The 14,471-nt window shown below is 43.1% G+C and overlaps 1 protein-coding gene across 2 annotated transcripts in view; it reads left to right on the top strand.

Moving 5' to 3' along the window:
• Positions 1–14,471, top strand: part of TGFA (transforming growth factor alpha) — a 96,581-nt gene that overhangs the window by 31,240 nt on the left and 50,870 nt on the right. For both annotated transcript variants that reach the window (XM_003793435.1, XM_012807400.1), the window contains exon 2: positions 1,167–1,220. In XM_003793435.1, the coding sequence (XP_003793483.1) occupies positions 1,167–1,220 (54 nt within the window). The remainder of the gene's footprint in view (positions 1–1,166; positions 1,221–14,471) is intronic.

Genomic DNA, 14,471 nt, shown 5'->3' on the forward strand with positions numbered 1-14,471 from the left:
ATAACTCATAAGAAGTTCCTTTTTCATCGGAAGTTTGCTACTCTGTTTCCAGAAACTTTGTTACTGTAATGTGAGGTCATCAAAGGTCATCTGGTGGCAGGGCATGGCCACGCTACCTACGTAATCACACAGAACCCATGCTCACAAGGGCCCTAAGCTGAGGGGTTAATACTGCACAGTTGCAGTCTTGGAATTCTTAGAGTTTTGTCTTTGAATCTGTGTCTTGTAAGTGAAGTTTGGTGAGGCCGTGCAATATGCAGCAAGGGTTTGGGGAGTTGGAGACTTAGTTCCCATGATCCTGCCTACTGCTGTCTTCCTGCCTCCCCTGAGTGGATTCCTGCCCCTGCCATGGTCTGCCTGTGATGGGGTCTGGACACAAGAAAGGCTGGGGTTAGGTGTGTGCTCCCTATCACTTTCTGGGGCAGGGCATGGTGGCAGCTGGCAGCTTGATGGCATGTTCTATGGGCAACTGATCTAGGTACCTCATGCATCCTGGAGGGTGGAATACCCTTGGGATCACCCATCTTGGGTGGAGGCAGCCAAGCCCTGGGAAGAAGACTAGATTTCCCCACCCCTGCTAGGTCACAGTATATTGGTCCAGCTGCTCATTGGTGGGAAAACTCCAGAGTTAATGGGTCCCTTGCTCACTTTCACATTGGGGTCCCCATGCACTTATGAGGGGCTGTACTTACTCTGCAAAGTATCCCCGGGCCCACAGAAAAGCAATGACACAAATAGTAAATGACTAAATAAAGAAATGACGATATGCACAAGAATGTGAATGTACCTAATATCACTGAAATGTACACATAAAATGACAAAAATGGTAAGTTTGTTAAGTACATTTTCTTGCTATGAAGAATATGTTTGTAAGGTGTTAAAAAAAACAAAACCAAGAAAACCCACTATGACAGATGAGAGAGCCAGTGTGGAAGGAAGGAAGAAACTTTATCATTTAGAACCTTTAATGGGCATGGTTTTGCAGCTTTTGAAACAAGGGATCCCCGGTTTTCTCTCTGCACTGAGCCTCACAGGTGATATAACTGGGCCTCTCTGTTGACCACTTTGTGAAACTACCAAGCCTTTGACTTTCAAAGGACCTGGCCTGGAACCCTCTGTGATATTGATTGCTGAGCAGATTCTTTTCTCTCTTCTCCCCACCACAGGCATCGTGTTGACCATGTGCCAAGCCCTGGAGAACAGCACGTCCCCCCTGAGTGGTGAGTGGAGCTACCTGGTGTATGGGGCCCAAACTCTCCCATGAAGAGCTCTTTCCATGGCCTTCTGACCTTGGAGCCCATGATGGTCTCTCAGCCCTTTCTACTCCCTTCTCATGGGTCAGGCAGGTCTTATCTGCAATCCCAAGGGGGTGCCATTCCTGCTCCCTCAGGCTCTGCCCTCTCCCCTGTCTCTCTCTCTCTCTCTCCAGCTGTTCAGGCAATTCGTGTGGGCAGGTGTACTAGAAACAGGCCCACAAGACCTGACAGCTCAGAACTATCCGCATTTTTCCAGCTCACATCATAGTTTATCTAAAGAAGAACCAGCTTCCTGAATCCCCCTTGACTTCTGCGTAATGATCTTTGTTTAGTTATTTTCTGGTTTATGTTTTGTTATTTACATAATAGTTCTATTCTTTTTTTCTTTTTTTTCATTTTAAAGATCCTAAATCAACATACTGGAGAGCCTAGGAGGCAAACTGCTGGTCCTAGCAGGCTGAAAGCCAGACTCTCCACTGAGTCTCCTTCAGGTGACAAGTTGCAGTGACAGCTAATGCTGATGCTGCAGGGGTGCTCCTGGTCATTCCATTCGTCTTCCAAGTCTCATCCATTCATACATCCAAGAAAGCCTAAGAGACGTTGTACCTGTTTCCCCTGGTGGTGCTCTTGCCTAGGCCTTTGGGGTTTCCCGGGCCCTCCTGGGCTGACCTGATACATTTGGTGTGTGCTCCCCATCACTTCCTGGGGCAGGGCATGGTGGAAACAACTGTCCTTCCGGCTTTAGTGACCAACCTCTGTCCCATCTTTCCTTTCTGACTTCCTCATGTGAGACCCTCTCAGAAATCGACAAGGAGTTGAGGTTTACTTTCCCTTTTCTCTTGTGCTGTGCGGTCAGAAGCCCGCAGCTGAGCCCCGCTGGGCCCCCTATCACTGGCTGAGTGCCACTCTGCGGCCCAAGGTGGTGCAAGGGAGCAGAGGCAGTGCCACAGCCCCTAATGTCCGGAGAGCCGGAGCCTCAGAGGCGGATGCCAGTCTGTGGGGAAGAGAGGTGGCTGCCCCCGGCCTCTGTGTTGCTTTCTGTTTGCTGGGTCGCTTAGCTACAAAACTTGTGCCTCGGCGTCTTAGAGATTGATGAAATAGCTCTTTCCATTTTCACTTATTCTCTGCCCTGCCCCATGAGACCCAGATATGAATCCACAGAGGGCTGAGCAAGAGACAAGTCCAAATGGTGATAAGCACATTATAGTCACCCCTTCAAAGGTTAGGGCTTTGTGACAGGGTCAACCTCGTTTGCTTAACTTTCTCTTCCTTTAGGGTTACCTTCCTGTCTCCTGGAAGACTGCTCAGGCCTTACCACCCCTCCCCACCTATGCTGTCCTCACCATGCGGGGCTGAAACCCTGCAGTGGGCACAGTTTAGACTGGGGACCAACTTCCACCAGCCACTCTCCCTACCTGATGTTGGCGCGAGTATATATGTGTATCTGTCTGCTAATATCAAATTATAGAAATCTTCATCCATAGAAGGAGAGAAGTAATAGCAAACTCGATCCCTGAGTACCCATCATCCAGCTTTGACAATCGGTATCACTCTTTCATTTATTTCCCCCACCATTTTCATTTTTCCCTTTGCTGAAATATTCTAAAGTAAAGCACATTTGACTCATAACAGTTCAATATGTATATCTAACAGATAACTTTTAAAAACATAACTACAATTCTATTACTACACCAACAAAGGCAACAGTAATTCATTTGTGTTAGATCTTCAGATATTGACAGTAGATACTGCTGCACTTAATTGTGTGGTATTTCATTTTCATCTGCTCTCATTTTAATGTTTTTATATTTTGCTTTCTCCTTATTTCTTTTCAGGTGAATGGTTTTCATAAAACATATTCATTTATGTGCTGAGTGACTTTCAGATCTCAGTGCCCCTTACTCCTTAAGCTCTGGCTGTGCTCATTCCCTAAATCCCAGAACCAAACCATCCAGAACTATGTTGAAACCATCCACACCATTTATGTAGACAAATGGGTGGATGGGTAATTTTAGGGGAAAAAAAACTATAAGGGCTTTACCCATGACATAAATATGCAAGTCTTTTCATTCTAGGAGTTAGACAGAATGAGAAAGGTATAATAGATATAAGAGAAGTTTTGGTACATTTCTGAATGAGAGCCCTGGAGCAGTGGGCTGCAGGAATGCACAGGTAAAGCCCTGGCATTTTAATGGAATAATGTGGAGAGAAAATTGCCAAGTCTGTGTGCCAATCAGGGGAGGCATGTGGTCTTGAAAGACCATGGTGGCAATGATCCCATGTGGCTTTTCTGTGCATTTCAGAAAAAGTTCCAAGTTCCTTCTTGTTGGGGTTTCTTTCTTTCTCTTAGATCCCCAAGTATGGAGGACAGGTAATGCCAAGGTCATAGGAAACTGGCCTTGTCGACAGTAAGTGCCTCTCAGACATCTCCTTTGAATGGGACAGTGGAGGGTCTTAGGCTGGAGGTCAGGCATCCTGGGCATTGGGCCCACTTGGCCTCAGTTTTTTCAAGTCCCTGGGCAAGTTGTTCATCTGGTTCTTGTTTGGATGCGTTTCCTCATCCATTGGACTTGAATCAAGAATGGCCTGTAAGAGTTTTCACGTGACCTCTCTGAGAGATTGGCAGAGATAAGTTAGAGAGCTGTGCTGAGGACATAAGCCTTCAGGCTTTTAGGAAGTACTGAGGTGACCAACTGGTGATGCCCACTGTGTGCCCAGGGTAGGGCCGTGGTAGTGTGACTGCCATATATTTGCTTCTCCTGCACCTAGATGTTATTTCACAGCAGGTTTGAGCATTCTAGTTGCTGTAACCATACACAGGAGCAGGCCTTCTCTGCCTTGCCCTCAAGGAGCCCCCACCAGGCGAGAAGACAACATGAGACCCACAGCAAGAGCTCCGGACGATAGGGGCAACCTCGGCTGACTGCCTAGTCAGTGTGCAGTTTAGAAAGGAATTGCTGTGGGAGTGAAATCAATAATCTAGGGGTTAAGGCAGCATTTTTAATCTAGTTGGTGTCAATTTGTAGAGAACACAGGAAAACATTAGCTGGAGGCAGGGTGAGGGTGGCGGCACCTATGGCTTTAGAACATGTCACACCCTCCCAAGGGAGGAGTTACGACCTATCTTCAAAAGGCACTTTTTAATGCCCCTTAAAAGGGACAGAGTACACCCAGGTTAAGAAGTTGTTGGGTGGCTGCTTGCTTAATCCTCAGAAATGTTGCAAAGTTCCCAGCCTGCCCATCTGGTTCTCATATTTTCATGAGACTCACGCTAATGACTGAGGGGGCGTGGTCAGGGCCTTGCTCCGACGCCCAGGAGCCAGGCTGCAGGCTGCCCTCTGCTATCTGCCTTGCTTGATCTGGGTACTCAGGGTATCTTTAAACTGCCAAAGTTCAGCTCCTCCTCTTGCCTGGGTCTAATGGCACTTACCTAGAATCAGGGCATGTTTTGAAGGCTTGCTTAATTTAGTGTCTGGGAGACTTTTCAGAGGTGATGATGAAAGAACATGGAAATTTTTACAGTGGGATTATTCATGGGGAATGTCACCATTATCATCTCACGTGGGGAGAAGATGGTCAGATTTGATGGGGTCCCTGGCAGTGAGTTTGGGCTGGGGGTGCACAAAGCAGATTATGGTGAAGAGTCTTTGAAGCCTTTACTTGTTTGGAAAACAGGTAGGACGTGGGTCGCCCAGCAAGTACAGGATCTGGTATTCCTCTGTCACTTAACAAAAGCTTTTCAGAACTGCAAGCTGCTTCCCCATTCCATTGTCTAGAGTTTTCCCACGTGGAGCTGAAGTCATTCTAAAATTAGAAAGCTCACGTGTTCTACCCAGGTACGTGCTTCACCTGCTCCAGATATGTGTCTATAACAGGAGAGACTTGGTGTGCCTTCATTTGGGGATAAAACCACCTACACCTGTGTGTGCTTGCTTTCGCGACTGCTCAGAAAAGCATTAGGACAGAATGAGAGACTCTGCCTTTCCCCTTCAGAATTTATCCTTGTCATCCACTTGCTCATTTCACACTCTACTTTTTGCAGAGAAACTTGTGCTGGGTCAGTTGCTTTTCGAGCAAAGGCTGCTCAGTGCTCGAGGTAGTAGAGAGAACACAGGATACGGAATCAAGAGTCATAACTCTGACTCTGACTAGAGAGACTTTAACAGAGTTGTTAAATCTTCCTGAACCTCATCTCTCCCATCAATTAGATGAAAGAGTGGGATTAAGTTAGTGTCTTTTCTAACTGTGAGTTTCAAAATCACTTTAATGGGTTACAACCAACATTTTTAAAATATGAAATTGAGTAGCTTAGAATAGAAAATTTCAGAATGTCTTACATGGAGGAAGGGCAGGTACCGTTTCATGGTTTTCTTGTTTTAGTTATTAATAGATTTGTGGAGTGGCATTCTGCATCATTTTACTTGCATAAATCATGTCCATACTACATCCTCTATTGGCAGAGCGTAGATGCTTACAGAGTAAGTACCATAAATCTTTCCAGACCTGTACCTTCCCCCCACACAAATGCCCCTCGTCTTTTATAGTTGTCTGGTCCACCCCTAATCTGACAGCAATTCTTTTATTCATCTTCATCAAGTCTTTCCAGAATATTCAGCTTATAGAAACAACACCTCTTTCCTTAATGCACAGATATTTCGTTAATTTACATAATATGTAATTAAATTACGTAAATGCAATAATGAGTTCAACTGACATAAACAAGTTTAGGAACAAATACAGATGACCTCTTGGTAAATACACAGCTTAGCTGGTAAGAACAGACATAGGCTGGTGAACTAGAGTAGCCAACTAACTGAGCTTTTGCATGCTGAGGGCAATGGTGTATGCTCTAGCAAGGGATGGAGAGTGTGGGGCTGGGGAAATCAGGGGCTCGGTTTAAGTAGACCTCAGCTAAGAGAGCCTCTCCCGTCTTTGAGATAAACAAGGCAAATGATAAAACTTGATTCCAAAAATCTAGGCCAATAGAAGGCTGAGTATTCTCCTACTTTTGGTTTTAAACACTTATTTGACACACATTTAAGTACTCCCTCATACCAGGTGTTGTGTTCAGCCTTGAGGTCCACATGAGAATTAAACATGAGCCCTGCCATCAGAGGGACTCAGGTCAGGCAGACAATGGTGATTTTTTTTTTTTTTTTTTTTTTTTTGAGAAACAGAGCCCCAAGCTGTCCCCCTGGGTAGAGTACTGTGGCATTACAGCTCACAGCAACCTCCAACTCCCGGGCTCAAGCGAGTCTCCTGCCTCAGCCTCCCAAGTAGCTGGGACCACAGGCGCCCGCCACAACACCCAGCTATTTTTTGGTTGCAGCCGTCATTGTTGTTTGGCGGGTCTGGGCTGGGGATTCGAACCCGCCACCTTAGGTGTACATGGCTGGCGCCTTAGCTGGTTGAGCTATAGGTGCCGAGCCGACAATGGTGATTTTTGACAACTCAAAGGTAAATAGACAAAGCCATGATTTACAGGATGAATTTCTTTGAAGAAAACAGCACTCCTGCCATCTTCAGACTTCCATTTTTAATCTAAGTTCCAAACCGCATACTTTACATTCTCTTTGTTAAATTGCTTCTTGCTCGGTTTGGTGCTGGGTCAGTGTTCTGATTAATCACTCTCCTGGGCTGTGGCTGTTATCTGTGAAGCTAGCAAAGAGGATAATTCTGGCAAGTACCTAGTGTTCTAAGAACAGAACCTGACCACACATCAGCCTAGGTAGTGGGGGGTTGCTTGTAAGGAGTCAGCCCTCAGAGAATCCGAGGATATGCTGCCCAGCCAGGCCCCAAGCAGTGCCGGAGTCAGTGAAACTGCAGGAGTCTCAGCTATAGCAGTGTGTGGCTATTTACTCTGTGCCCATCATCAGGATAATTCTAATACCAACTAATTCTGTTTCTGTGCCTCTTAGCTCACACTGTCTAGAGAATAGGATTAGATTGTCTCTCTTTTTTTTTTTTTTTTTGGCAAAATGGTCACTTAGCAGCTATAGTAGATTTGGGAAGGGAAGGCTACAGGTGAAGGAGGTGCCAGAGGGTGGCATGGCCTTGGGCAAGACAGATTTCCTCATTAAACATGGAGAAGGTGAAGAACAGCATCCCTGGTCCAGATTGATCCTTTGAATCATTCATTCCATCAACAAATATTTAGTGAGCACCTATTATGTGCCAGGCCCTGATCAAAACAAAGGCCCTATTCTCAAGGACCTTATGCATACACTTCCCTGGAAAAGGCAGGCATAATATGATATCTTAAACTTTCAGATTGGCTTATTTTTAAGAATGGCAATACTGAACACTGGTGTGAGTGACATGCCACAGCTAACATACATTTCTAACAGGTGTTGATATTGGCATAGCCTTTCTGAAAAATAGCTCAGCATTGATAGTGAACTTAATTCCATTGTATTAGAAAGAATTTTACAATTGTGAATGCCCTGTGACCCAACAATTGAACTTTGAGGAGTTCGTTTTACAAAAATAATCAGAAATGAAGTTCCTATCCATTATACCGAAAAGGAGCCAATTTAAATGTCAGCAAGAGGGAGATAGTCATGGAACAAGTAGGCTACTGTGAGCCCTTCAAAATCATATTGATGAGGAATGTTGAAGGATAAGGGAAAATGCATATGATATGTACAGAGAAGAAGTAGGATATTAAGTTGAATATATGGGTGTAATTCGAATCTGTAGACTATACGCACAGATGCAAAAATACAGGGCACATACAGTGTTAACATTAAAGTTCTTTGGTTAATAAGAACATAAGTGATTTTCGCTGGCTTCAGACTTTCCTGTTTTTCCACAGTATTGACAAAGAAAGAAGAGGCAGTGAACGGCTTTTGCTGCCCTGCAGGTATGTCAGCCAGCTTGCCCTGCATGCAGGCTGCCTCAGTCTTGCTGGGGCTGCATCTGTCACCGAGGCTCAAGCCGTACTGCTGTTTCTGGAACATGGGGTCCTGCCACACTGGCCTCATGTGAGAGTGGCCCTAATCCCTACAGTGTGTTACCCGGGCCTTGCTGCCCTGCACAGCACCCTCCCAGGGACCTCGCTGCCCGGATAGATTGGCCCCAGCACCTGCCAGTTCACGTCAGAGTTCAGGGGATGCTCATCTGAACTCTTCTTCAGTGGCCTTCCTAGCACATGATCCACTTTGCAGAAATTTCAAGTACTTGATACCGTTAGGTGTCAACAGAGAAGTTGGGCCTTTCTCTCTCTAATATGAAGACTCTGAAACTAGACAGTCTGAGTTCAAATTCCACCTCTCCTGTTTACTAGCTGTTCAACCTTGGGAAAGTTAACTCAACCTCTCTGTGCCTCGGCTTATCTGTAAAAATGGGAATAATAATACCTATTCATAGGGTGGTTGTGAGGATTAAGAACTTACTATTAATGTATATAAAGCCCTTGAAACTATAGGGTGTCACCATACATAAGGAAAATGGGAAATTGTGTCTAAAAAGTACCTTCATTTATAAAATGGTCATTACAAAATTTTACAAAATATTTACAAAATATTCTCTATCACTAGAGAATAGACAATGCTACTGTCACTACTCTTACTATCATTACTGGGTGACCTATACATTGTGAAGAAAAACCTGTGTCTTTAAGGTGCTATTTACCACCCGGAGTTAACCCCTAAGCCAGTGGTTCTCACACTTCAGTGAATGTAGCTGTCATCCTCCAGATTCCTGGGCCCCAGCACATGCAACCCAGAAATCTGCATTTTTAGTCCCCAGCCACATTTTGTTGGAGCTCAGTAGGAAGATGAGGCTGAGTGGCACGTGTCCTTGTAGACTGAGATGCTGTCACCGTGAGGTGCAGGGTCCTAGGAGTCTGAAACGTGAGTGCTCCAGGGCTGACTTTTTAGCACTCACCTAGGACCTTGGTAAAGAGAAGTCAAAAACTTCAGAACTTGGGTCATCACTTCAGACATCCTCTTTCTCACTAGCCTTGCTGTGATGAAATGATGAACGCAGTGGTTTGGGGGTAAAACATCAGCTTTGTTTTCCAAGAGCACAAGCCTGAACCTCTGGCACTGAGTTTCAATATCAGCCTAGAGCATCTTAGAATTTACTGGGGAAGAGACCTTCAGCTGCTCGAATCCAGCCGGGCTCATATGTCCAGTTTATTTTGCAGATTCATTCTGTATCTCCTTTCTTAGTTTCCGGTCTTGAAAGCCCAATTCCCTTATCAGATTGTGAAATAGAACACAATTTCACACATTTGGCCATTTTAAAACCATGTTGCCTTCACTAAAATACTTCCTAAATACCGACACAGGGGAAAATGGATAAGATGAGGTTGACTGGAGGGCCTCAACTCTACTCTCACGACTTAGCCTGAGTTTTCTCTTCCAACTTGTCACTTAGCAGCTTGACCAGGAATCCCTCTTTCTGGGTCTTTTTCACCTTGATATTAGGGAGTTTGGAGTGTGCTAAACTCCCTGCCTTGCATAGAAGGTCTAGGGAGGTATTTCTGAGATCTTGAAAGTGGAAGATAATCATATATTGCATGAAATCTGCCACAAATTGATCTTCCTGGTGTTCAGAGGGATGACATAGAAATATATGTTATGAATCACATAGCAGCCCCTGGGAAGCTCTATAAAGTTCTGCTTCTAGCAGGCTTTCTACCTGATATCCTATTGTTAGTAAAGAAACCCAGCCCAGCATGATAAAGGCTCCAGAAACCTAGATGCACACCTGACAAAATGATAACCAGATTGTAGTTGTCACTATGGGCAGTTTCCCAACAATTTAACCCTTGATCGGCACTTCCCAACCTTTTTCTGAATAAGCTTCCATTTTCAACATCAAAAGTGTGTCAGGCCCCATAGGTAGTAGTTGTGCCTTTAGTATTAAATTATCCTACATATTAAATGAATTAATATACATAATGGTTAAAAGTTGTTATTGCACCTTTAGTATTAAATTATACTACATATTAAATGAATTAATATACGTAAAGGTTAAAAGCTGTTAGGAGAACCCAGTAACACTTTAAAATGAATTGTATTTTATCAATCACAATAACATTCATACAATGATATTATGAACTAACAGAGAGCACTCACTATGTGCTGGGTGCTGTTTTATATATACGTATTTAATTCTTACAACTCTAAGAAGGTACTAGTATTAGCTTCATCTTAAAATTGGCAAAATTGAGGCCAGAGAAGTTAAGTCACTTGCCCAAGGTCACGTAATTTGAAAGTGGCAGAGCTGGGATCTGAGCCCAGATAACTGGCTGACGAACGATAAGGATTTCATCACCATGCTTTAAAAACTCACTCACAGAGATGCACACATATCTCTCTCAGACCACAGATAATATTCGAGAGGAGATTTATACTCTGCATTAAGTAACTCTGTGACTCTTTCTTCCCATTCTCCAAGACAGATTGAAAACTACTTTCTTGGATTTTTAGTCCTCCATTTCATTAAAAATTCAACATACATCTTAAAGTATGTGTGTATGATTGCATGTATGGATGTACACATGTGCATCTGTGAGTGTACCTGTGTGTGCATGTATGTATATACGTAAGCTTTTATTAATCTTACACAAAACTGTGAAACATTTATATAGATATAGATAGATAGATAGATAGATAGATAGATAGATAGATAGATATTTTTTTTTTTGGAGACAGTATCTCAAGCTGTCACCCTGGGTAGACTGCTATGATGTTATAGCTCAAAGCACCTCCAACTCTTGGACTCAAGCACTCCTCCTGCCTCAGTTTTTCTATTTTTAATAGAGACAGGGTCTCGCTTTTGCTCAGGCTGGTCTTGAACTCCTGAGCACAAGCTATCCACACCTCGGCCTCCCAGGATGCTAGGATTACAAGTGTGAGCCACCATGCCCAGCCCTTCTTTATATATTCTGTCAACAAAGACTAGCCCAGTTCCTCTGATTGACTTTGTTCTGAGTATCTGAATTCTTTTAAATGTTTCTGCACTAATCTGGTCACAGATAAGTGTTTGCTAAAAGATTCTTTTCATAAATCTATTTAAGATGACTGTGTTGGGAGGCTTATGAAGCACAAGAACTTATTGGACTCCGAATACACAGAGTCAGTGGGGATGAAACACAGATCTCCTATTCTTTAGCTTTATTATGTATGCAGCGTTCCCAGCTGCTAGCCTCCTGACATATATAGCCAGGGACATGGTCTCTAGGTTAGAGTTTTCACTTTACTTGATTTCCACTTCTCATTAGCAGGTAAGAGAATTATACCTTTTTCATTACTTGACTTTGGCCTGATGAAAAGTTACCTAAAAATAAAAGTCATAAGTATTTGCTAACAGAGTGGTTAAAGTATGGAGCCAGATGGCCTGGGTCCAGATCTTACCTGTGCCCCATGGGGACTATGGCCTTAGGTGAGTTACTTAGCTCCTATGTGCCTCAGTTCCTTCATCTGTAAAGTGGAGATAGCAATGGAACCCCTCTCCCAGAGTAGTTATGAGAATTAAATAAGGTGATATAAATAAAGGGCTTAGGACAAGGCTAGGTAAGTCCTATGTAAGTATTTGTTGCATAAATCTTTTTGTTTAGACTTACAAAGATAGAAAGAGAGAAAATAAAAGCCTACGTGTAAGAAGTATCTGAAATAGCAGTGTATTTTTATTGGTGTTCAGAGGCAAACAGGTTAGCAGGAGGGCTTAACTGAGGGCTGTACTGGACATCAGAAATGATCAAGGGACAGTCAAAGCCCTGGGGTGCTTGTAAGTGGTAGAGATTGGAAGTAGAAGTGCAAACCATTATCCAAGTTAAATCACTGACCACCAGAGTTCCAAACAAATTGGTGTTAGGCAGAGGTAGGCGCAAGTTGTGCTCTGCCTGAGGGCACCAAAGAAGGCTGCCTAAAGGAGCATTTTCTTTTCTTCTTCCTCTTCTTCGTCTTCTTTTTTTTTTTTTTTTGCTAACAAATAGTACTTTAAATTTTTTTTAATTGAAAAAGAAAAATTTAACATTTGTTCATATGTATATACATTGAGGAATGGCTAAATCGAGCTAACTGGCATGCATTTTCACATTCTTAAGACCTTCATCTCACACTATATACAAAAATCAACACAAATGGATGAAAGACTTAAATGTAAGATGTGAAACTGCTAGAAAAAAACAAAGCAGAAACTTTATAATATTTGTCTGGGCAACAACTTTTTCGATGTGACCTCAAAAACAAAAGCAAAAACACACAAATAGGATTACATCAAACTAAAAAGGTTATTACAGGCAAGGAAACAAATCAACAGAATGCAGAGACAACCTGTGGGATGGGAGAGTATACCTGCAGGCCATCTGTCCAATAAAGGGTTCCATGGAAGCCTATACGACAGGAACTCACATAACTCAATTGCAAGTATGCCCATGGTGGGCTTGCTAGAAGGCTGGAGAGCTCCCTTTGACTTAGTAGAGGTGGCATCAGACAGCCTGTTTTACTGGGGAAAGGAGCTTAGCTGAGCATCCCTTACTGGTGAAAATGATCAACTATGGTAGAGAGTGCTGGTACTACAGGACTGTGCTAACAGTTGCTCTTGTAAAAAGTAGTACTGATTAAGCCGAAGGAGTTCTCCCAAGTACATTTTTACCATTGAGATGGAAAGTTAACTTGTTTTTCTAAACTTGGCTTAAGTAGTATAACTTTGTGAGTGAATTAGCCCCTGAACCGGGACACTGGGGAGAGGACATTGACAATATCATTTTAGAGTATCAATATATTTTTATTGGTGTTCAGAGGCAAACAAAATTAAAAATCTGTCCCAGGGAGAATGCTTAGTTAATATTTAAATGAAATTATGCTCAGGCCACATAGCATGTGTATCCTCCTTGAAAAGAATTTGTCTCTAGAATTCTCTGGCAGCTCTGTCTAGAACTGCACTGTCCAATAGAGTAGCTACTTCATAGACGTAAAGCACTTGGCATGTAGCTAGTACAGATTGTGTCTCTGTCCTTGTGAGAATGCCTCATGTAGAGAATGACTTGTCCTTTAAGATCCAGGTCACACATCTCCTCCTTCAGAAAGCTTCCCTGACGCCTTTTGAGCAAAAGTACTTGTCCTTCTGTCCATCCCCTTGTTTTTGAAATGTTTGGTTTTTTTCCTGCTGTCCCCTCTCTGACAGCTTCTTGAGGATAAGGGACTCTGTCTTGTTCATCTCTACATAAGATGAACTCTAGTGCGATGTTGTTCAATCTTTTTTTATCTCACAGCACACTTGAACCTATAGTTAAACTTCCACGGTACACTTAAATTATGTTGATCAAAAAAAAAAAGAGTAAAAAGAATATACTTGGTATACTTTGAACTTCTTTCGAAAGTAATTTAGGCTTGGTGCCTGTAGCCACATATACCAGAGCTGGCAGGTTCAAACCCTGCCCAGGCCTACCAAACAACAATGACAACGACAACAAAAAATAGCTGGGTGTTGTGGAGGGTACCTGTAGTCCCAGCTCCTTGGGAGGCTGAGGCAAGAGAATTGCTTAAGCCCAAGAGTTGGAGGTTACTGTGAGCTGTGATGGCACAGCACTCTACCAACAGCAACATAATGAGACTCTGTCTAAAAATAATAATAATAATTTAATGGATGATCTTTAGAAGTGTTTGCAGCACACCTAAGATCCTCTCACAGCACACCAGTTGAAAATCACTGCTCTAGTGCAATGCCCGACGTGATAGATACACAATAGTTGAGAGAATAAATGAATAATAGCTTTCTGTAGCTCACCAATTTTTTTTATAAAGATATGAAGCACAGAAAGTTAATGTGTTGGACTTACTTCTAAAAGTGAGAGCCACAGGCTGTGGGTAGAAGAATCACCTAGAATGCTTGTAAAAATTCAGATTCCTAGGAGTCACTGTAGACTAGCAGGTTCAGTCAGAAGATGTTAGGTTATGCTGCAGTAACAAAATATCCTTGGTTTAATAGCAAGCTTTATTCTTACTCAATGTCCACTGTGCCCTGGGTGACTCTGCAGAGAAACTGACAGTTCTAATCAGACATCCTTATCAGCAAGTGGATGTGAGGTCTGGAACCAGAGTGGGATGCTCCCACTCAGATATGTGTCACTTTTCAGTGCTCACATTTCAACATCTGAAGTAACCCATACAGCCATACGTAAGGGAGCAGGGAAGACCAGGCTTTCTGTGTACCTAGAAGTAGAGGCAAGCGTATGTTAGTAAGCAGTAAGAACGTCTG

The sequence above is a fragment of the Otolemur garnettii genome, unplaced genomic scaffold (assembly GCF_000181295.1).
Source record: "Otolemur garnettii isolate 467f Iridium unplaced genomic scaffold, OtoGar3 scaffold00068, whole genome shotgun sequence".
NCBI classification, from domain to species: Eukaryota; Metazoa; Chordata; class Mammalia; order Primates; family Galagidae; genus Otolemur; species Otolemur garnettii.